General features: G+C 44.2%; 2 protein-coding genes across 6 annotated transcripts; both read right to left on the minus strand.

Moving 5' to 3' along the window:
• Nucleotides 1–2454: 2454 nt before the first annotated feature.
• Nucleotides 2455–6195, minus strand: LOC120056133 (ras-related protein Rab-8A-like). Of its 2 annotated transcripts, none has more exons than XM_039004331.1 (7): nt 6036–6195; nt 5294–5354; nt 5059–5119; nt 4857–4934; nt 4628–4717; nt 4281–4397; nt 2455–4178 (listed from the first exon to the last, which is right to left on the minus strand). In XM_039004331.1, the coding sequence occupies exons 1-7, from the start codon at nt 6157–6159 to the stop codon at nt 4089–4091; spliced, it is 621 nt and encodes a 206-aa protein (XP_038860259.1). In that variant the 5' UTR covers nt 6160–6195; the 3' UTR covers nt 2455–4088. The 2 variants fall into 2 exon arrangements, with proteins under 2 accessions (XP_038860259.1, XP_038860260.1); XM_039004332.1 differs by lacking the exon at nt 6036–6195 and adding an exon at nt 5607–5968 and having other exon boundaries at nt 3631–4178.
• A 468-nt stretch (nt 6196–6663) lies between these two features.
• Nucleotides 6664–22913, minus strand: LOC120056134 (tropomyosin alpha-1 chain-like). 4 transcript variants are annotated; one of them, XM_039004333.1, is made up of 9 exons: nt 22538–22909; nt 18179–18304; nt 11474–11607; nt 11012–11129; nt 10323–10393; nt 9782–9857; nt 8918–8980; nt 8158–8227; nt 6664–7184 (listed from the first exon to the last, which is right to left on the minus strand). In XM_039004333.1, the coding sequence occupies exons 1-9, from the start codon at nt 22649–22651 to the stop codon at nt 7102–7104; spliced, it is 855 nt and encodes a 284-aa protein (XP_038860261.1). In that variant the 5' UTR covers nt 22652–22909; the 3' UTR covers nt 6664–7101. The 4 variants fall into 4 exon arrangements, with proteins under 4 accessions (XP_038860261.1, XP_038860263.1, XP_038860264.1 ...); XM_039004334.1 differs by lacking the exon at nt 6664–7184 and adding an exon at nt 7193–7750 and having other exon boundaries at nt 22538–22913; XM_039004335.1 differs by lacking the exons at nt 18179–18304; nt 22538–22909 and adding an exon at nt 12439–12699.
• Nucleotides 22914–23198: the final 285 nt, after the last annotated feature.

The raw sequence follows: 23198 nt of genomic DNA on the forward strand, positions 1-23198 counted from the left end.
CATAATCCAACAGATCACGTCATTCAATTAAATGGACAAAAATATGCTTGTCCTATATTGCAAAACCTACCACTTGGCACAGACTACACACAGGTTTACTGGTAAAGTGCAAAGGGATGGATTGCATTGGATCAGAAGGGGTTTGTCTGTTTGTCCGTCCACATTGTAACATGGTTGTTTGTACTAGCAGACAGCCACTCCAGTTTAGAGTAAATACGCTGACTGTTTCACTAGCTAACTACCAAAGACGTCATATAGCTGGGAATAAACATGAGCTTATAAATGGATGTTGTTGCTGTAACTTGACTGAAAAAAAAAAAGAAAATACACTATCGCAGCTTTCAAAATGGCACCCTAATTTCTATACAGTGCACTCGTTTTGACCAGGTCCCATAGGGCTCTGGTCAAAAGTAGTGCACAAGAGAATGGAGTGCCATTTCAGACACTACTTATCAGTCTGTCTCTCCACTACCAGGAACCAATGCTCAGGTTGGCTACGTGTCAACGCTCTATTGGCCTCAAACTCAACTCTGGATCTCGAAGCCAGTTCTACTGCATTTTCATTTTCATCATTGTCCTCAGGGACTGATTTAGACCTGGGACACCAGGTAGGTGTAGAACAGAGGCACCGGACCTCGTAGGGTAAGAATTGAATGCCCCTGCTCTACTGGGTCACATCAACAGATTTCACACAAGAATGTTCTAGAGTAGAAAAAGTAGCCCCAGGCGTTAAGAGCATAGCTGTGGGAAGCTAATAGGAGACTATTAAAGGCCCAGTGCAGTACACTTGTGAATACACACACACATACATACAGTACCAGTCAAAAGTTTGGACACACCTACTTATTCAAGGGTTTTTCTTACGTTTTTTTTTTATTATTATTATTTTTTTTACATCGTAGCAAAATAGTGAAGACATCAAAACTATCAAATAACACATATGGAATCATGTAGTAACCAAAAAAGTATTAAATCAAAATGTATTTTAGATTCTTCAAAGTAGGCAGCCTTTGCCTTGATGACAGCTTTGCGCACTCATGGCATTCTCTCAACCAGCTTCAATTAACAGGTGTGCCTTGTTAAAAGTTAATTTGTGGAAATAATTTCCTTCTTAATGCGTTTGAGCCAATCAGTTGTGTTATGACAAGGTAGGGGTGGTATACAGAAGATGGTCTTTTACCAAATAGGGCTAAGTCATTATTTTGGCAAGAACAGCTCAAATAAGTAAAGAGAAATGACAGTCCATCATTACTTGAAGACATGAAGGTCAGTCAATTTGGAAAAGTTTCTTCAAGTGCAGTCGTAAAAACCATCAAGGGCTATGATGAAACTGGCTCTCATGAGGACCGCCACCGGAAATGAAGACCCAGAGTTCCCTCTGCTGCAGAGGATACGTTCATTAGAATAACTGCACCTCAGATTTCAGCCCAAATAAATACGTCAGAGTTCAATTAAAAGACATCTCAACATCAACTGTTCAGAGGAGACTGCGAGAATCAGGCCTCCATGGTCAAATTTATGCAAAGAAACCACTACTAAAGGACACGAATTAGAAGACTTGCTTAGGCCAAGAAACACAACCAATGGACATTAGATTGGTGGGAATCTGTCCTTTGGTCTGATGAGTCCAAATGTGAGATTTTTGATTCCAACCGCCGTGTCTTTGTGAGATGCAGGGTAGGTGAATAGATGATCTCAGCATGTGTGGTTCCCACCATGAAACACCGAGGTGTGATTTGCTGGTGACACCGTCAGTGATTTATTTACAATTCAAGGCACACTTAACCAGCATGGCTACCACAGCATTCTGCAGCAATACGCCCTCCCATCTGGTTTTCGCTTAGTGGGACTTTGATTTGTTTTGTTTTTCAACAGGACAATGACCCAACACACCTCCAGGGTGTGTAAGTGCTATTTGACCAAGAAGGAGAGTGATGGAGTTCTGCATCAGATGACCTGGCCTCCACAATCACCCGACCTCAACCCAATTGAGATGGTTTGGGATGAGTTGGACCACAGAGTGAAAGAAAGCAGCCAACAAGTGCTCAGTACTTCTCCTTCAAGACTGTTGGAAAAGCATTCCAGGTGAAGCTGGTTGAGAGAATCCCAACAGTGTGCAAAGCTGTCATCAAGGCAAAGGGTGGCTACTTTGAAGAATCTAAAATATATTTTGATTTGTTTAACACTTTTTTTGGTTACTACATAACTATGAAATAACACATGGAATTTTGATGTCTTCGCTATTATTCTACAATGTAGAAAGAAATATACAAATAATGAAAAACCCTTGAATAAGGAGGTGTGTCCAAACTTTTGACTGGTACTGTATGTATGTATATAAAAAATGTCTAAATATATTTTTTAATTCTCCTTTTTCAGGGGTATGGTTAAGAGGCTGTGTGTTTGTGTGTGTTCAAGAGAACACCTGGGACTGGCAGTAAACAAGTCAAACACTTGGATTCAGTACAATAACTTTGTTCAGGAAGAGAGGCCTGTTGCAAGCCTCTCATGTATAGAATAGCATCAAATTATTATCTTGGAATGTAAACAAAACGGAATATCATTCAAATTGAATTTTCTTTTAGTCTGCGTAATTAAATTATTTTGCGATCAATCTTTCCTGAAGGATTGTGAATCTTCAAGTCATATTATATTCATTTAAAAACTCTTGTTTCATCAAAACAATAAGCTTATCAGTCTCTGGCTCATGTTAACAATGTGGCTAGGGGAAGAGAGGCCTACAAATAGTATATAAACATCCACACATCATGTTCCCAATTCCAAACCTTTGGGTCATTCAAGCGATTCTAACTGAAAAGTAAATGGGGCTCCAACTTTGGCAGGTGTGAAAAATGGAAAAATGTTGTATGTACATAGAGACTAATGTGAAACAGAAAGAAGAGCCCATCTTTTCTGTGTGACATGTCATTTGAACCTTCTTTTAGAAAAACAAGTGGTGTTTTCACCGGTTGGTCAGTCTGTCCGACCCGTGGTGAGAGAAAACAGGAGGTTGGTGGGCCGCTGGAAGAACAGCAACATTACCAGGTGTCACGGGGCCATTGTGGATGGAGTCGCGGTCACAGTACTCCAGCTACCCCAGGGCGTGATGTTGGGAGAGGTGGACAGTGAGGGAGAGAGAGAGCAAGAGAGGCAACTTGTCCTAATTCTCTCCTTACCAATTACCATTGGCCCTAAGTCTTCGATGTTCACGAACAGCGAGCTCCAAAAGTATTGGGACAGTGACACATTTTTGGTTGTTTAGGTTCGGTACCCCAGTGCAGACTGTCAGCATTAATTTGAGGGTATTTTCATCAATGTCAGGTGAACCGTTTAGAAATTACAGTACTTTTTGTACATAGTCCCACCCCATGTTAGGGGACCTAAAGTATTGGGACAAATTCACTTAAATATTTATTAAAGTAGTTCAAAGTTAAGTATTTAGTCACATATTCATAGCACACAATGACTACGTCAAGCTTGTGATTCTACATATTTGTTGGATGCCTTTTGCTGTTTGTATTGTGCAGTCACTTTTATTGTAAATAATAATAGAATGTTTCTTAACACTTCTACATTAAATGTGGATGCTACCATGATTACGGATTATCCTGAACGAATCGTGAATAATAATGAGTGAAAAAAAACTACAGATGCATCCAAAGTGCTGGAGTACAGAGACAAAACAACCTAAAATGTGTCACTGTCCCAATACTTCTGGAGCTCACTGTATATGCAAGGTGTAAACAACTGCATATATATATTCAAACACTTCAGATACACAAACATCTAAGGGTTAGGGCCGAGGGGAAGAGGTGGGGAGTGAATTGGGACTGGCTGAAGGGAATAAGGTAGAAGGAGAGGGGGTGCTTGGAACAAGCACAGTCCAGTTGTGTCCAGCCAGCCAGCACCTCAGCATATCCCAGCCAGGGCAGGCGGAGGGTAGGTAAGGCCTTTGGTATGCATCCCAAATGGCACCCTATTCCCTACATAGTGCACTACTTTTGACTAGAGTTCTATGGGCCCTGGTCAAACATAGCATACTATATAATGAATAGTGACCCATTTGGTATACAGCCATGGTCTGGTCCTCACAGTAGGGCACAGCGGAAGAAGCTGCTCTTCTTCTGGGGCTGAGAGATCTTCACCTTGTGGCTGCTCCCCTGAGGACAGCTGCCCTCCTGCAACAAAGATGGACAGTTCACTTTTTCAAATCAATGTCCAGCATTTTTTAAATCTTTTTAAAAAGTTCCTTCTAAAAACCTAAATGAGGTTGAATTTACCAATTTTGTGTCCATCTTTGATTTGATGTCTCTGGCAAGTGTCAAAAACGAGTTTTCCACATTGATGTTGGCCTTTGCACTGGTCTCCATGAACTTAATACCGTACTCCAACGCCAGCTGAGAAATGGGGGGAGTAATGCATTGACTGTTGTTACTATCATCATTTCTACACACTTTCTATCTGGTTTTGGTAATTCAAGCAGGTCTTTGTTGTTGTTGTTGTTGACCTAGACAACATGGTAGGGCTTAAGCTTGAAAAGTGCTCTATACCATCCAAGCCCTTTAATGTCGTACGGTACACGACCAGAACGGAGCTGGTGATTCATCACGATTGCAGCAGAACTCACCTTCTCTCCCCTGTCTTTGGACACCTGCCGTTTGTCATTGATGTCACATTTGTTACCGAGGACCATCTTTTCAACATCAGCCGATGCATGCTAAGGAGATAAGAGTAGTTTAACACTACAATACATACAGTATACTACATACGGTTGGCTTTGACAAGAGTACACTGAATATTTACTAGTCAGTATGGTATTCGTGTTGAAAACAGAATAGAACTTTAAGCAAACATACCTCCTCTATATTCCGTATCCAGTTCTTTATGTTTTCGAAGGACTTCTCGTTGGTGATGTCATAGACTAGCATGATACCCTGTGACGAGAAACAATGAAACGTCAAAATGAAAGACTACGACCAGAAAGTCAACACCTCAACGTTGTGAAGAAGACGACACATAACAAAATATGAAAACGTAACAAGCATGTTGTTTACCCACCATCGCTCCTCTGTAGTACGCTGTTGTGATTGTTCGAAATCGCTCCTGCCCTGCTGTGTCCCTGCAAAAACACAGTTAGTTAGGCCTTGCCAAGTTACATAGACAGTCATACATTTCCTTTTCGAATAGTTACCCAGCTATAACTGCAAGGCAAAATGCTTTGGGTGTAAGCCTACACGTTTTCTTTCCTGTACGAAAAGCAGTCGTGATGCTCGAGGTGACATGGAGGGCTTACCATATCTGTAACTTTATCTTCTTGTTGTCTAGTTCTATCGTTCTAATCTTAAAGTCAATGCCTACAGGAGAAACATAAGATAAGAGGGGAATCTTGAAATTAGACACCTAGCCATTACACACAATAGCTATGACTGTAGCTCTAGTTATACCCCAATCAATGCAATACAAAATGTAAAAGGAGAATGTTCATGTTAATGTGGCATCAATAACTAGCTGCCAGGCTAACAAGCTCTAAAGCTAACTAGCGAGTTCGTTAAATAAGGTTAGCTAAGTTATTTGTACACAGTTATGAACATTTAGTGGCTAGTTACCGTTCATAACGGTAGCCAGAGCAGATAGCTAACGTTAGCTTGTTAGTTTGGATTTCAGCTGCGAGTTACAGAGGTAAGCAACGTTAGCGAGTAGGGCTAACTGTTAGCTAGTAACGTTACTAGTAAGCTACAGGAAGTTAGCCAACAGGCTAGCATTCAAAATATACCTAACGTTAGCTAGCATTAGCTATATAGCTTGCTATAATGTCCGTAGTAGCTATTACACAGCTGATGCCATTGTTACTCGTCACCTAGTCAATATAATGCAATGCGTTTGTAGCTAGCTAAATCAGCAAGTTAACTTGAATCAATTTCGCCTAATAAGCTACAGTTAACAGCATATACTAGTAACGTTAGCTAGCTGCTTTCTGGTCGGGATGACTGTCGTTTTGTAAACATTGCATTGTGGCTAACCAACGTCACACCTACCTATGGTGGAGATGAATGTGGAGTTAAAAGCATCCTCTGAGAACCTGAACAGCACGCAGGTCTTCCCGACACCGGAGTCTCCGATTAGCAGTAACTTAAACAAATAATCGTATGTCTTCGCCATACTTGATATTGCGGAAATCCCGCCCGGCGAAAAGCTGCGCGCTGCCGCGTAGTTACAGGACGGCGACGCCCCCTTCTGTCACGTTATGACCTTACTCCTCCTCGAGAGGTCAGTATCCCCAAAAATTATTATGATTGAATGACTAATTCAACGTTTATCACACCTACTAGCAAACATAACATTGTGATGTAACATATATGTGTTCATTATTTTAATCAAACTCCGATTGCTGATTTATTACACAAAATGTCCACAGACAAACATGTGCATGAGCACCCATGCACACACACTATGTCTTACTATATTTGTGAGGACTTTGGGGACAAACAATTGATTCCCATTCAAAATCCCATTTTCCCTAACCCCAACACTTACCCTAATCCCAAAAATAGCCTTTTTACAAGTGAGACCCAGCAAAATGTCCTCACTTTTCTGAATTTATGTTGGTTTACTATTCTTGTGAGGACTTCTGGTACACAGTATAGTAAAACGTACACACACAGATTAAAAGTTGTATTATACATTTTTATTATAGCTAACCACAGACATTTCAACCCCCAAAATGTGTTGTTATTTTGCAGAATATGTCTGTGAAACAACTGGTCCATGGTAGCTATACAACTGATACAAGCATTCCTATATAGAGTCAGAGAGGAATCTTTGATAGTGTTTTGGCATCCAGCTACAGCTGTCAGTATATGCTCATTGTACTTATGAACTGTACTCATGACAGTAGGAAAGGACGTCAAAACATAAAAGTTACCGGTAGTATACTAAAATAGAGAATGAAAAACAAGAATTACAAATAGTGGTAGGAAAGTACATGTCTTTTCACGGTTGAGACGTTAAAACTGGACATGCCATTAGAAATATGGCGTTTAAAAAAAAAAAATCATGGAATGTTGATTCTTCTTCTTTGGCTTCTAATTATGTTTAATTTCTTTACAAACTATTCAGCTCTATCAGTGTTTGGTCCAGGACTTGATGCATATCCAAGTTTTCTTCTTTTGCACTGGATAAATGTTCTGTAATAAAAAGTTGTAATATTCAAACTTGAGAAATTCGGTCCCCTTTGATATCTCTTTATGAGATTTACTGGGACACAGACATTGCGAAGACAAAACGTGTAATGACTGCACCTGTAAACTGTTTTGTTGTTCTTTAGTTGATAGTTAAATAAAAATAAATATTGATCAGCAGAAAAGGAGAGGATAAAAGCAGTAAAGTTGAGGTAGCAGATTTGCAAAGTAAGGATTCAAGGAGAGGAAGTGCATAGAACAGGTCAAATTTTATTGAAACTTTGATTTTACAGAAAAGGTCTCACAACAAGACAGAAAAGGCACGAAGAGAAGATAAAATAAGAGAATGCAATAGAAGAGAGGAGAAGATAAGAGAGGCGAAGAGAGAAGAAAATAAAGGAAGGGAGGAAAAGAGAAAAGACGAGGCGAAAAGGTGAACGCGTCCCATTTCGATTGGGCATAAGTGAAGTGTGAAAGGTTAAAGGTAATCTATATGGCGGTCATGTCAGTGAGGGCATGGTCCAGCTCCTCACTGATGGCCTTGTACTTCAGCTTCTGAGAGTACAGTTCATCTAGAGGTCAGCAGATCAGAGGAAATGAGCAGGCGTGGCAGGATGCAGCAGGGTCAGAAGAGCAGAGAGAACAGCACAGAGACCATAGAGGAAAAGGGGAGGGAGACAGAGAAAGAGGGGGAGAGCGAGAGAGAGAGGGGGGGTGGAGAGAGAGAGGGGCAGGGAGAGAGAGATGGCAGGGAGAGAGAGACAGAGAAAGAGGGGGAAAGAGAGAGAGAGAGGGGGGTGGAAGGAGAGAATAAAAGAGGGAAATTGAGAGATTAGGGTCAAATAATAATACAGCAGTAGAGAGAAAAAAAAGACAGTCTAGAGATCAGTGTTAAATCCAGATTGTTTGACTATGCTCTGAGGAACCACAGTGCGCATAGACATAAACAGCCATGAAATGCACTGTGTGTGAACTGTACCTTCTAAGTCATCAATGGTCTTTTCCAGTTTAGCCACCGATCTCTCTGCAAACTCAGCACGAGTCTCAGCCTAGAGAGACAGGACAGAGGACCGGTTATAGCCAGTAACGACAGATATCCGCTTACACACTATATGTGTGAAATAGGACCAATATACACGGAGTATAACAAACATTAGAAACGCCTTCCTAATGTATGAGTTGCATCTCAAGCGCCACACAATTGGCCAAGCGGCGTCTGGGTTAGCGGAGGGTTTGGCCGGGGTAGGCCGTCATTGTAAATAAGAATTTGTTCTTAACTGACTTGCCTAGTTAAATAAAGGTTAAATAAAAATATAAATAAAAGTTTGGGAGCCGAAGTCTATCCCTCTTCGTTGGGTCATTGGTCAACAGTAGGGATTCTTCAATGAAGTGTGTGTTGTCGTTCAACGATAGACGACTTGTTATCAGTTACATTTTTCCACTGTGAAATACCAAACATCTCAATTCGATGTAAAATTGCGCAACTATGACGTCAAAATTAAAGACAGATTTATCGAGTTATCTTCGATTAATTCAGACTATTTTAAAGGAAGTGCATACTGGCTACGGCGTCTCAAGATGGACAAACAGTACTAGTGCCGTTTTTTCCTCGTTTTTCAAACAATGGTCTTTTAAGGGAGTATGTGAGCACACTTGTTCGGTTCGCTTAGCCGAGTTCGGCTGGGGCATGCTGAAGCCTTAAGGACAACATGCCACCACAGACAGACAGCTGTCCTCACCTCTTTCAGTTTGTCACTCAGCACTTTGATTTCGTCCTCATACTTGTCTTCTTTTTCTGAATACTGCAGAGACAAAACAACATATTTATTAAATGGAACTAATGTTACATGTCATTAATATTATTCAGTAGCAGATTTCAGAGCTGATATTTTGCAAAAGTATCGTTCAGACAGGGCACGAAGAAACAGAACAAAATGGGGGCAGAGGACACTCACCTTAACAGACTGAGCCTCTAGGGACAGAACAAAATGGAGGCAGAGGACACTCACCTTAACAGACTGAGCCTCTAGGTGTAACAGTATAACTTTAAACCGTCCCCTCGCCCTGACCTCGGGCGCGAACCAGGGACCCTCTGCACACATCAACAACAGTCACCCACGAAGCATCGTTACCCATCGCTCCACAAAAGCCACGGCCCTTGCAGAGCAAGGGGCAACACTACATCTAGGTTTCAGAGCAAGTGACGTAACTGATTGAAACGCTACTAGCGCGTACCCGCTAACTAGCTAGCCATTTCACATCCGTTACACTCACCCCTTTCAACCTCCTCCTTTTCCGCAGCAACCAGTGATCCGGGTCAACAGCATCAATGTAACAGTATAACTTTAGTACGTCCCCTCGCCCCGACACGGGCGCGAACCAGGGACCCTCTGCACACATCAACAACAGTCACCCACGAAGCATCGTTACCCATCGCTCCACAAAAGCCACGGCCCTTGCAGAGCAAGGGGCAACACTACTTCTAGGTTTCAGAGCAAGTGACGTAACTGATTGAAACGCTAGTAGCGCGTACCTGCTAACTAGCTAGCCATTTCACATCCGTTACATAGGGACAGAACAAAATGGAGGCAGAGGACACTCACCTTAACAGACTGAGCTTCTAGGGACTTGAGGTTGTTAGTTACATTCTTCAGTTCTTCCTCCAGGTCACCACATTTACTGTAGAGGAGGACAGAGGGAATCAACTTACATCAACAAGGCAATCTTGGCCCAAGGTTGATTTGACACTAGCCTGCAGGGGTGGGCAATTCCAGTCCTCGTGGGCCTGCAAGTTGTTTTTCAACGGGACCTCCTACACATTTTTAAAAATGGGTTTTATAGTAAAGACATGTAATTTTACATGCCATACTATTTATGGCCAGACAGCATCAGATACATGGGTTATCCATACTGAGACAGAGGGGGCGCTGTTTTGCTTGCTCAGATGCTTTATCTGAGATTGACGCGTCTTCCTGTCGGCTCGCATCTCGGTCAAATAAATTATCAATATTTACATACTTTATTTGGACACGCAACGATGTACGTTAGGGTCGGCCAGGCCCCCTAAGGCCCGCCCCTAACGCCACCCTGTAGTCTGACTAACATAGTGGACACACATCTAGTGTGATGAGTATTGGTACTTACAGCTCAGAGATCTCTGCTCGCTCTTCGGCCCTCTCCAGTTCCCCTTCTAGGATGACCAGCTTACGAGCAACCTGAAACAGAACAGCACAAACCATGGGTCAGAAGGGATCTCTTGGAGACTAAATTCAACATGAAATCAATAATCGTGCCTCATTACATTGACTCATCTGAAAATGTATGATGTCATGAACGGCACCTGAGGTCTTCCTGACTACAACAACTAACCAAGAAAAACTCTGTGTTATACTGGTTATGACCAGCTATACTAGGGCCTTACGGATTAGACCCAGAGGTTTTCCTGGTCAGGGGAAACTCTTGGCCTAGTGGTTAGAGTGTTGGGCCAGTAACCAAAAGGTTGCTGGATCAAATCCCTGAGCTGACAAGGTAAAAATCTGTTGTTCTGCCCCTGAGCAAGGAAGTTAACTCCACTGTTCCCCCCTGGGCCCCTGCACCTCTCTGATTCAGAGGGGTTGGGTTAAATGCGGAAGACACATTTCAGTTGAATGCATTCAGTTGTACAACTGACTAGGTATCTCCCTTTCCCTAATAACAAACTATGCTGTGACTCCAGGGTGAAGTTTTCACTGGGTACAGATCTAGGATCAGCTTCCATTTAGTGGGGAAAATGCAAAAAAGACCCAAGATCAGCATCTAGGGTCACCTTCACCCTACTATTCTGTGATTCTTACCTCCTCGTACTTCCTGTCAGCCTCCTCAGCAATGTGCTTGGCCTCCTTCAGCTGCATCTCCTGGATCTCCATCTTCTCCTCATCCTTGGAGGCTCGGTTCTCTATCACCTTCATGCCTCTGGAGCAACAGCAACACAGGGTTAGCTACAGTATAACCTACCGTATGTGAAGACCAAGAAAAATGGTAGATAAGCTATCTACCTGTAAGCTAACTCTGTGATTCCCATTATATCAAGAATAACTGTGTATAACTACACCCCCACCCCCCCTCCATACAGAGGAAGTCCGCAAAGTGTGGAGGCCACTTTCTCCTTTGTCCAAAAGAAACACAATCCCTCCTTATACCAGTCCATACCCATAGATAAACATGGACCCATAGAAAAGCACTGTAGCGCTGTCCTATCTATATAATGACAGAGCAAATGGTGGGACAATGGTGACTTTCTGTAGTCCTGATCTGACCTCTCACTCTCGTCAGCAGCCTTCTCTGCCTCCTCTAGTTTCTGCAGGGCAGTGGCCAGCCTCTCCTGAGCCCTGTCCAACTCCTCCTCCACCAGCTGAATCCTACGGTTCAGAGCAGCCACGTCGCCCTCCGCCTGCAGGGGGGGGGGGGGGGGGGGGGGGAGGGGACGACACAGGTCACAGGTCATGATAAAGATCAGAGGAAACAAGACAAAAAAAAGAATAATAAATGCCCAATGGTACAGAACAACAGGTGATGAGGTGAAACAGGGAGCCTGCAGATTGCCTGTCGTCACTGTTCATCAGTACTCAAGTCAGTCCTCAACCCACACTGTGTATTACCCAAGAATAAAGGACTCGTTCAGAAGAATAGGGGGAATCATGATGGGAATGGTTGAATCTTGGTAAATTGTACACGCCTGTGCAACATCCCCTCCTCAACAACGTACTGTAAACAGTCAGTCAGTGTGAATAGTTGGCTGTCTGGGATGGCTGCTTATCAATCTGCTTCCTGTGAGACGCCCATTGTAAAAGATAACCCTGACGTCTGTCTGTCTGCTTCTCTCCTGGCTGGTCCCTTCATTCAATAGGAACAACTAACCTCTGCTTATTCAAGACAAGGCATTTGACAAGCCTATCATTGTTAGCTATTCAATATAATGCTATAACAAATTAGGGGGGTAGCCACGACTGGGACTCAAATCCGGGTCCAGCAACTGTCAAGCCAAGAGGGCCAAACCCCTTGATGAGGTCTCTAGGTGTTGGGTTAAGGTCGCAACATCACCCTTCCTTCCGACATTACAACCAGAATATGAATGAACTCAATACATGCCTCACTGACTGACTTTTTAGTCGATATAATTTTAGACTACTTTAAATGTGTTTCCTGCTAAAGAAGAACGGAGGAAAAGTAAAATAAACGTGGCAAACAGGTAATGATAAAACTGTAGCCACAACATTCTCACGTTTTCGCGCAATTCCCGTTCATCGTCCAACTGTTTCTGTAAAAGTATCGTGTGCTCTTCTGCATCGTCCGCTTGCTGTTGAAGCGCCTGGATTTTCCTTTTCACCGCGTCCAATGATCCACCTGTCATTATCGAACTAAGTGATCGATCTAGCCTACTAGATATACTGTAAATTGGATATCAATTTTAAAATACGTTTAAGAAGTAGAGGGCAGGGAAACGGGCTGGAGGTTTCAGGAAAGTTATGGCTGAAATCCTCCAATCCCGAGCAGTCTCAGATGACATCATGATTAGATTAACCAGAGGGAGGGAGGTTTTCGTGCATGAAGGTCCTGATCTTTGTTCCCATGAGAGGGTGTGGATTTATTGCTGGTTTTAATGTCTATGGTTTTTAGCTTTCACTTCAGTTTCAGTGCAAGGTGTGTGTAGGTTTATGTCTGCAGTTATGTACACCCTGAACTGATTAGAGAGAGAGAGCGAGTACGCGAGATAGAGAGTATGAACTTCTTTAGAACTTCTGTGAGTGTAATGTTTACTGTTAATTTTTATTGGTAATTTCACTTATGTTTATTATCTACTTCACTTGCTTTGGCAATGCTAACATATGTTTCCCATGCCAATAAAGCCCCTTGAATTGAATTGAGTATGCTAGAGAGAGAGAGTGTGTGTGTGTGTGTGCAGGGCCTGGATTAATGCAGGGGTTTACCGGGCTGAAGCCCTTGAATTGAGTATGCTAGAGAGAGAGTGTGTGTGTGTGTGTGTGTGTGTGCAGGGCTGGGTTAATGCAGGGGTTTACCGGGCTGCAGCCCCTGGGCCCAGGCCCTTGGGGGGCCCAAGAGGCAGCAAAAAAAGAAGAAGAAGAAAACAAAAATGATTAAGAAAATATATTAAATAACTGATTCATAAAATTAAATACAAAAACGCATAATAAATAATATATTGGGTAACTGATTCATAAAATTAAATACAAAAACGCATAATAAATAATATATTGGGTAACTGATTAATAATAATAAAAAATGTATAATAAATAATATATTGAGTAAGTGATTAAATCAAATTTAAAAAACTGCATAATAAATAATATATTGTGTAACTGATTAATAAAATAAATAAAAAACTGCATAATAAATAATATATTGGGTAACTGATTAACAAAACATAATACATAATGAATAAATGTGACTGGAAGTTTTATCACAAGCACATACAAGTATCTGCCAAAATAAAGGAAACACCAACATAAAATGTCTTAACAGGGTGCTGGGCACCACGAGCTGCCAGAACAGCTTCAATGCTCCTTGGCATAGATTCTACAAGTGGACCTAAACTAAATGTTGCTTCATTGTCAGAGTAGCCACTCATTTCAGTAAAAAAAAAAACCCTGGGGCCTATGATTTCTTAATCCGTCCCTGTGTGTGTGTGTGTGTGTGAGAGAGAGAGAGATTCATATAAGTGCATAGTAAAGTAGGTGTGATGGGCAAAGTAAACTTATCTCTAAATATGGTTTCATATCTGTAAAAACAATCTTTATAACATGTATACTGGACAAAGAAATGGTTGGAATGTTAACTGATTTATTTGCTGAAAAAACCTGAAGCCATTGGACGGCAACACATTCCACAGGCTAGTGTTTCCTATCCTTCTTTCTCCTTCTCCCCTGGAGTTGGATGACACGGATCTACGGTTGAATATGAACACAGGAAGAAGATCAATCATTCTAATCATTCCAATCAAATCAATGCGCCGAATACAACAGGTGTAGTAGACCTTACCGTGAAATGCTGACTACAACAGGTAAACTTACCGTGAAATGCTGACTTGCAAGCTCTTAACCAACAATGCAGTTTTAAGAAAAATAAGAGTTAAGAAAATATTTACAAAATAAATTAAAGTAAAAAGAAAGTAACACAATAAAATAACAATAACGAGGTTATATACAGGAGGTAACGGTACTGAGTCAATGTGCGGGGGTACAGGTTAGTCGAGGTAATTGAGGTAATGTGTACATGTAGGTAGGGGTAAAGTGACTTATCCTGAGGGGGAAAAGGTGTTGTTGTGCCCTCTTCACGACTGTCTTGGTGTGTTTGGACCATGATCGTTTGTTGTGATGTGGACACCAAGGAACTTGATGCTCTCGACCCGCTCCACAACAGCCCCGTCGATGTTTATGGGGGCGTGCTTGGCCCACCTTTTCCTGTAGTCCAAAATCAGTTCCTTTGTCTTGATCACGTTGACGGAGAGGTTGTTGTCCTTGCACCACACTGTCAGGTCTCTGACCTCATCCCTATAGGCTCACCGTTGTCGGTGATCAGGCCTACCACCGCTGTGTCGTTGGCAAACTTAACGATGGTTTTGGAGTCGTTCTTGGCCATGCAGTCATGGGTGAACAGGGAGTACAGGAGGGGACTAAGCACGCACCCCTGAGGGGCGATATTAGCGTTGACATTTTCAGTCAAAACACCTCAAAATAAGACATGGTATCAAAAATAAGGTGAAACGAGCTGAAACGAGCCACTTATGATTCCCCACAGTTTCTTGTCATTCTTACTAGCAATCTGGCCATTCAGAATCACAACATGTTGACTGTGTCTGTGACTGTGTCTGTATCTGTGTCTGTAACTGTGTCTGTAACTCTGTGTCTGTGTCTGTAGCTGTGTCTATGGTACTGTGTCGGTATCTGTGTCTGTAACTGTGTCTGTGACTCTGTAAATGTGTCTGTAGCTGTGTCTGTGACTCTGTAACTGTGTATGTGACTCTGTAACTGTGTCTGTGACTCTGTAACTGTGTCTGTGGCCATGTATGTGTCTGTTGCTGCAACTGTGTCTGTAACCGTGCCTGTGACTCTGTGTCTGTAGCCGTGTCTGTAACTGTGTCTGTAACTATGTGTCTGTGTCTGTAGCTGTGTCTCTGTTATTGTGTCGGTATCTGTGTCTGTAACTGTGTCTGTGACTATGTGTCTGTAGCTGTGTCTGTAGCGGTGTCTCTGGTATTGTGTCGGTATCTGTGTCTGTAGCTGTGTCTGTGACTCTGTAACTGTGTCTGTAGCTGTGTCTGTTGCTCTGTAACTGTGTCTGTGACCGTGCATCTGTCTGTTGTTGTAACTGTGTCTGTGACCGTGTCTGTAGCCGGGTCTGTAAACGCGCATGTGTCTGTTGCTGCACCTGTGATTGTGTTTGTAGCTGTGCATGTAACTGTGTCTGTGGCCATGCCTGTAACTGCATCTGTAGCTGTGTATGTAACTGCGTCTGTAGCTGTGTCTGTAACTGTGTCTGTAGCGGTATCTGTAGCGGTGTCTGTAGCGGTGTCTGTAACTGTGTCTGTGGTCTCCTTACCAGAAGCATTTCCAGTATAGTCTTCAATAGCCACAGCAGTGTGAGGTTCTCTGTTTGTTTTAGCTGCATTCCTCACATTTCTGTGTTGCTGCATGTGGGTAGTGGAGCTGAGAGCTGAGGCTGAGGATGTGTCCCAAATGGCATCCTAGTCCCTATACAGTGCACTACTTTTGACCAGAGCCTTATGGGTAAATATATATATATATATATATGAAATAGCAGCCCCTGAACCTTTGTTTCAGACCTGGGAGAAGACCGTAACGCAGTTTAGTAGATGCTATCTTTGAGAAAACCTCATAGAGAGAGAGGAGACTGTTGATTTTGTTCATATATGGGAGTGAAGGTTGGAAAGTCACATTGACTGTACTTCGTTGATTTATTGAGTGTTTCTGCTGATGAAAGAGACCCTGCTGGGGTCTGAGGGAAGGCAGTTGGTTGGGCTGTTGATGAAAGAGACCCTGCTGGGGTCTGAGGGAAAGCTGTTGGTTGGGCTGTTGATGAAAGAGACCCTGCTGTGGACTGAGGGAAAGCAGTTGGTTGTTTCTGTTGATGAAAGAGACTCTGCTGAGGGAAAGCAGTTGGTTGTGCTGTTGATGAAAGAGACCCTGCTGTGGTCTGAGGGAAAGCAGTTGGTTGGGCTGTTGATGAAAGAGACCCTGCTGTGGTCTGAGGGAAAGCAGTTGGTTGGGCTGTTGATGAAAGAGACCCTGCTGTGGTCTGAGGGAAAGCAGTTGGTTGGGCTGTTGATGAAAGAGACTCTGCTGTGGTCTGAGGGAAAGCAGTTGGTTGGGCTGTTGATGAAAGAGACCCTGCTGTGGTCTGAGGGAAAGCAGTTGGTTGGGCTGTTGATGAAAGAGACCCTGCTGTGGTCTGAGGGAAAGCAGTTGGTTGGGCTGTTGATGAAAGAGACCCTGCTGTGGTCTGAGGGAAAGCAGTTGGTTGGGCTGTTGATGAAAGAGACTCTGCTGTGGTCTGAGGGAAAGCAGTTGGTTGGGCTGTTGATGAAAGAGACTCTGCTGTGGTCTGAGGGAAAGCAGTTGGTTGGGCTGTTGATGAAAGAGACCCTGCTGGGGTCTGAGGGAAAGCAGTTGGTTGGGCTGTTGATGAAAGAGACCCTGCTGTGGTCTGAGGGAAAGCAGTTGGTTGGGCTGTTGATGAAAGAGACTCTGCTGGGGTCTGAGGGAAAGCAGTTGGTTGGGCTGTTGATGAAAGAGACTCTGCTGTGGTCTGAGGGAAAGCAGTTGGTTGGGCTGTTGATGAAAGAGACCCTGCTGTGGTCTGAGGGAAAGCAGTTGGTTGGGCTGTTGATGAAAGAGACCCTGCTGTGTTCTGAGGGAAAGCAGTTGGTTGGGCTGTTGATGAAAGAGACCCTGCTGTGGTCTGAGGGAAAGCAGTTGGTTGTTTCTGTTGATGAAAGAGACTCTGCTGTGGTCTGAGGGAAAGCAGTTGGTTGTGCTGTTGATGAAAGAGACCCTGCTGGGGTCTGAGGGAAAGCAGTTGGTTGTGCTGTTGATGAAAGAGACTCTGCTGTGGTCTGAGGGAAAGCAGTTGGTTGGGCTGTTGATGAAAGAGACTCTGCTGTGGTCTGAGGGAAAGCAGTTGGTTGGGCTGTTGATGAAAGAGACTCTGCTGTGGTCTGAGGGAAAGCAGTTGGTTGGGCTGTTGATGAAAGAGACTCTGCTGTGGTCTGAGGGAAAGCAGTTGGTTGGGCTGTTGATGAAAGAGACTCTGCTGTGGTCTGAGGGAAAGCAGTTGGTTGGGCTGTTGATGAAAGAGACTCTGCTGTGGTCTGAGGGAAAGCAGTTGGTTGGGCTGTTGATGAAAGAGACCCTGCTGTGGTCTGAGGGAAAGCAGTTGGTTGGGCTGTTGATGAAAGAGACCCTGCTGTGGTCTGAGGGAAAGCAGTTGGTTGGGCTGTTGATGAAAGAGACCCTGCTGTGGTCTGAGGGAAAGCAGTTGGTTGGGCTGTTGATGAAAGAGGCTCTGCTGTGGTCTGAGGGAAAGCAGTTGGTTGGGCTGTTGATGAAAGAGACTCTGCTGTGGTCTGAGGGAAAGCAGTGGATGTCATTCCACGTGTTCTTTTTCTGACCTGATCTCTCTAAATGATCAGGAAAAATGAATGATGTTTAATCTTGGGTCTTTTGATGACACAACCAGACTAGATCAGAGTCTGTTGTCCAACAGTATTCAAAGATGTCTGAACAAACTTGCCAAGACCAACCAAAGTTCTCTAAACCATGTGTGTGCGTGCACTGGTGCAATGCTTGAGTATAAAGGAAGGTGTTTTATTGCTTAACCTTGGATGTGATATGATACATTTAAAACATCTGTATGCGTCTGAAATAGGATTATTTGAGCGTTACAGTGACAACCCGGCAGTATCTCTAGTACTGTACTGTACTCACGTCAGTAGCCTTCTTCTCTGACAGCTCCAGTTTCTCCTGTGCGTCCTTCAGAGCCTCAGAGTATTTATCCAACTCATCTTCTGTCCCCTTCAGCTTCTTATGCAGCCCCAGCAGCTCATCTTCCAACTGGGGGCACACAGAGTCAGAGGGAAGCAAAGAATCAGGGAAGGGTGTTCACATATCAACATTTTATACAACAGACAAACCTGTACTTCTTTGTCACAGACAGGACAGATTAGGTGACAGAGTCAGGAAATGTTCAGATATGCGTTCTGTCAAACAGAATCATGTCAGCTCTATAGAAGACAGAATCACGTCAGCTCTATAGAAGACAGAATCACGTCAGCTCTATATAAGACAGAATCACGTCAGCTCTATAGAAGACAGAATCACGTCAGCTCTATAGAAGACAGAATCACGTCAGCTCTATATAAGACAGAATCACGTCAGCTCTATAGAAGACAGAATCACGTCAGCTCTATAGAAGACAGAATCACGTCAGCTCTATATAAAACAGACTCACGTCAGCTCTATAGAAGACAGAATCACGTCAGCTCTATATAAAACAGACTCACGTCAGCTCTATAGAAGACAGAATCACGTCAGCTCTATATAAGACAGAATCACTTCAGCTCTATAGAAGACAGACTCACGTCAGCTCTATATAAGACAGAATCACGTCAGCTCTATAGAAGACAGAATCACGTCAGCTCTATAGAAGACAGAATCACGTCAGCTCTATAGAAGACAGAATCACGTCAGCTCTATATAAGACAGAATCACGTCAGCTCTATAGAAGACAGAATCACGTCAGCTCTATATAAAACAGAATCACGTCAGCTCTATATAAAACAGAATCACGTCAGCTCTATAGAAGACAGAATCACGTCAGCTCTATAGAAGACAGAATCACGTCAGCTCTATAGAAGACAGAATCACGTCAGCTCTATAGAAGACAGAATCACGTCAGCTCTATATAAGACAGAATCACGTCAGCTCTATATAAGACAGAATCACGTCAGCTCTACATAAAACAGATGTATATCTACAACATTGTGCCTCCAGTTGGGAACTCAGGAGAAAAGACCTGCAACGGAAAAGAATAACCAACCACTCAGTATTTTGTAGCTAGAAATGTAGAATTGAATTAACTCCAACTTTGCATGGATATTGCTAATGTTTTGGTGGTGGTTCTGAAGAATAGAAATGCATAAAGTACTTGTTGTTGTTGGATTCAACTCTACTTGGTCCTGCAGTGCTTTATAGCCATGAACTGTGATCCCAGTAGATGGCAGAAGGATACAAGTGTTCACTGCCCCGCTGGCCTTTGCCTCACAGGCTACTGACGGTGCTCTGGTCAAACGCAGTGCACTATATAGGTAATACGGTGCCCTTTGGGACAAAGCCCCAGAGACTCATAGAATACCAGAGGAAAGCATCAACGCTCATCACTGTTTAACTCTATCCAACCAATTGTCTAAAGAGGTCCGTGTAATCCACCATGATTCAGGCAAACGGAACCCTCCATATCTAAAATGGCTGAGGGTATTGTGGATAGTGCTACTGACGACTGCCTGCCACTACGGTGCTCACACTTACGCACACGGTTCTAAGAATGTTGTGTTGTTAGTTCGATTACATCCAAAATGGAAGTCTGCTCCCTATATAGTGCACTACTTTTGGCCAATACCTACAGGGCTCTGGTCAAAAGTAGTGCACTATAAAGGGAATAGGGTGCCATTTGGGATACATCCTTAGTATCTCCTCTGGTATGTTCTTGAACTTTAGACAGATCAGACAGAGGAATGTTGGTGAGTGGATCTGCACCCCAGAGGCATGTAAAGTCACACCAAAGTGAGGAGCAGAGCGACAGCTGACATAGCTAGCTTTTTATTCCTGGTACCCCTGTTGTTCCTGTAGAACGCGCGGGGGGGGGGGGGGCTAATCCTTCTGGAGCTCTATGGCTCTCTTATGATCTATCTATGATCAGTCGTCATGCAGCCTGCTGCTGGAAGCCAAATGGACAGGGGGACCCCTAACCCCTTAGCCTGGAGATACAAAATGATTAGATCTGGTAGCTTTAATGATTCATAGATTGATTCACCACGTCTTCAGATGGGCTGCATGGAATTTGTTATCACATTGGAATTTTCAACCATATTAACAGATAAGCTGGGTGGAATTTGGGCCATATTTGATCCTTCATGTCTACAGGAGTGTCCGGGAGGTAACGGGGAAGGGGGGGGGGGGGGGGGGGTTGGGATGCAGAGGAACTCACTCACTGCTCCTTTCTCTCTCCCTGAGGGCTCATCCCTCTCTCCATCTCTCTCTCCATGAGGGCTCCATCTCTCTCTCCATGAGGGCTCCATCTCTCTCTCCATCCCTCTCTCCATCTCTCTCTCCATCCCTCTCTCCCTGAGGGCTCATCTCTCTCTCCATCCCTCTCTCCATGAGGGCTCCATCTCTCTCTCCATCCCTCTCTCCATCTCTCTCTCCATCCCTCTCTCCATCTCTCTCTCCATCTCTCTCTCCCTGAGGGCTCATCTCTCTCTCCATCCCTCTCTCCATCTCTCTCTCCATGAGGGCTCCATCTCTCTCTCCATCCCTCTCTCCATCTCTCTCTCCATCCCTCTCTCCATCTCTCTCTCCATCTCTCTCTCCATCCCTCTCTCCATCTCTCTCTCCATCCCTCTCTCCCTGAGGGCTCATCTCTCTCTCCATCCCTCTCTCCATGAGGGCTCCATCTCTCTCTCAATCCCTCTCTCTATCCCTCTCTCCATCCCTCTCCCCATCTCTCTCTCCATCCCTCTCTCCATCCCTCTCTCCATCCCTCTCTCTATCTCTCTCTCCATCCCTCTCTCCATCCCTCTCTCCATCCCTCTCTCCATCCCTCTCTCCATGAGGGCTCCATCTCTCTCTCATCCCTCTCTCCATCCCTCTCTCCATGAGGGCTCCATCCCTCTCTCCATCCCTCTCTCATCCCTCTCTCCATGAGGGCTCCATCTCTCTCTCCATCCCTCTCTCCATCCCTCTCTCCATGAGGGCTCCATCCCTCTCTCCATCCCTCTCTCCATCCCTCTCTCCATCCCTCTCTCCATGAGGGCTCCATCCCTCTCTCCATCCCTCTCTCCATCCCTCTCTCCATGAGGGCTCCATCCCTCTCTCCATCTCTCTCTCCATCCCTCTCTCCATCCCTCTCTCCATGAGGGCTCCATCCCTCTCTCCATCCCTCTCTCATCCCTCTCTCCATGAGGGCTCCATCTCTCTCTCCATCCCTCTCTCCATCCCTCTCTCCATCTCTCTCTCCATCCCTCTCTCCATGAGGGCTCCATCCCTCTCTCATCCCTCTCTCCATCCCTCTCTCCATGAGGGATCCATCCCTCTCTCCATCCCTCTCTCCATCTCTCTCTCCATCTCTCTCTCCATCAGAGGAAAGGAGAACCACCCTCAGTACAATCAGCTAGCTGTTCTATGTCTCAGAGCTTATTTTAATCAATCAATTTCAAGTTGCTCTTTTCCCCCGGACTAATTTTACTTTGCTTAAACTACTTTATACTCTGTGAGGAGTATAGATCATCCACAAATGTATTCCATCACACTCTGCCTTGGGCTAGTTTCTCAAATTCCTTCCATGAGAAGAACTGCATTTATTTATATCTCAGAAATTACATTTATGATGATATATACAACATCTATTTACTAATGATCATTTCCACCCATGGGTCTAATACATTGGATCCGAAATATGACATTCAAGCACACAGCACAAGGTTAACAGCATCACGTTCATTATCAAGTACTTCAACATTAGCCTATATTACAATAGATTTAAAAAAGTACCCATGTATATTTTACCACTCTGTACAATTCATCACTTGTATCCATTAGCTGCTTTCTGTCTCCCGCTCCTCAACTCTCCCCTCTCTCCCTTTCCCCCTCCTCAACACTTCCCTCTCTCCCTTCCCCCTCCTCAACACTTCCGTCTCTCCCTTTCCTCCTTCTCAACACTTCCCTCTCTCCCTTTCCCCCTCGTCAGGTCTTCCCTCTTCCCTCTCTCCCTTTCTCCCTCATCAGCTCTTCCCTCTTCCCTCTCTCCCTTTCCCCCTCCTCAACTCTTCCCTCTCTCCCTTTCCCCCTCCTCAACTCTTCGCTCTCTCCCTTTTTGGAGTTGCAAAATTCCAGTAGCTTTTCAAAATTCCCAGGTTTTCCAGAAATCCTGGTTGGAATATTCCTGCAATCAGGAGAGAATAAGCAGGAAATCTGGGAATCCTCCATCCAGGATTTCTAGAAAACTCTACTCTCTTTACAGTCCTTCCCTCACCTTATCTTTCCTCCCCCTTCTCAATATCCTTCCCTCACCTGTTTGCATTTGTCCTCAGCTGATTTCTTGTCGGTCTCTGCCTGCTCCGCTCGGTCGATGGCGTTCTCTTTGTCCAGCTTCAGCATCTGCATCTTCTTCTTGATGGCTTCCATGGTTGACGGTTGTTAGGGGTCAGTGGCTACAGAAACTGGGGAAACTTTTCAAGTTTGGGACAGGGAGGTCTAGTTAGACACTTAAAGACAAACCCTCTCACAGAGAGAGAGAGAGAGACTAGTCCTTTCTAAATTTCCAAGTCCACCAGAGCCAATACGCCAGCCGATACAGAGAGAGAGCGAGAGAGAGAGAGGAGAGAGCAGAGGATGCAGACTGGAAACCAGGGCTGATATAAGTGATTTAAACATGCCTGGAGGTTTTGAAGAGACAGCCCCATGCAGTCCCCAGTGACATACACCACTACCCCCTTCCACCACTCCCCCCACCCGCCTGATTAGCTAGCTAACCTCAGCAGCCACAGTACCCCCCCCCCCCCCCCCCCCCTCTACCCCTCCCTCTCCGGTCTGAAACTCCCCACTCACTCCTCTTAAGGCTGTCTTAAGAACGTAACTGACACTCTGGTGATATTCACCCGCTCTCCTTATTTGGAAGCATGTTCTCGTTTCCTTTTTTTTCTTCTTAAGGGGACGGGTTGGAACGGAGAGA

This window comes from Salvelinus namaycush, chromosome 11, assembly GCF_016432855.1.
Source record: "Salvelinus namaycush isolate Seneca chromosome 11, SaNama_1.0, whole genome shotgun sequence".
In the NCBI taxonomy this organism is placed as follows: domain Eukaryota; kingdom Metazoa; phylum Chordata; class Actinopteri; order Salmoniformes; family Salmonidae; genus Salvelinus; species Salvelinus namaycush.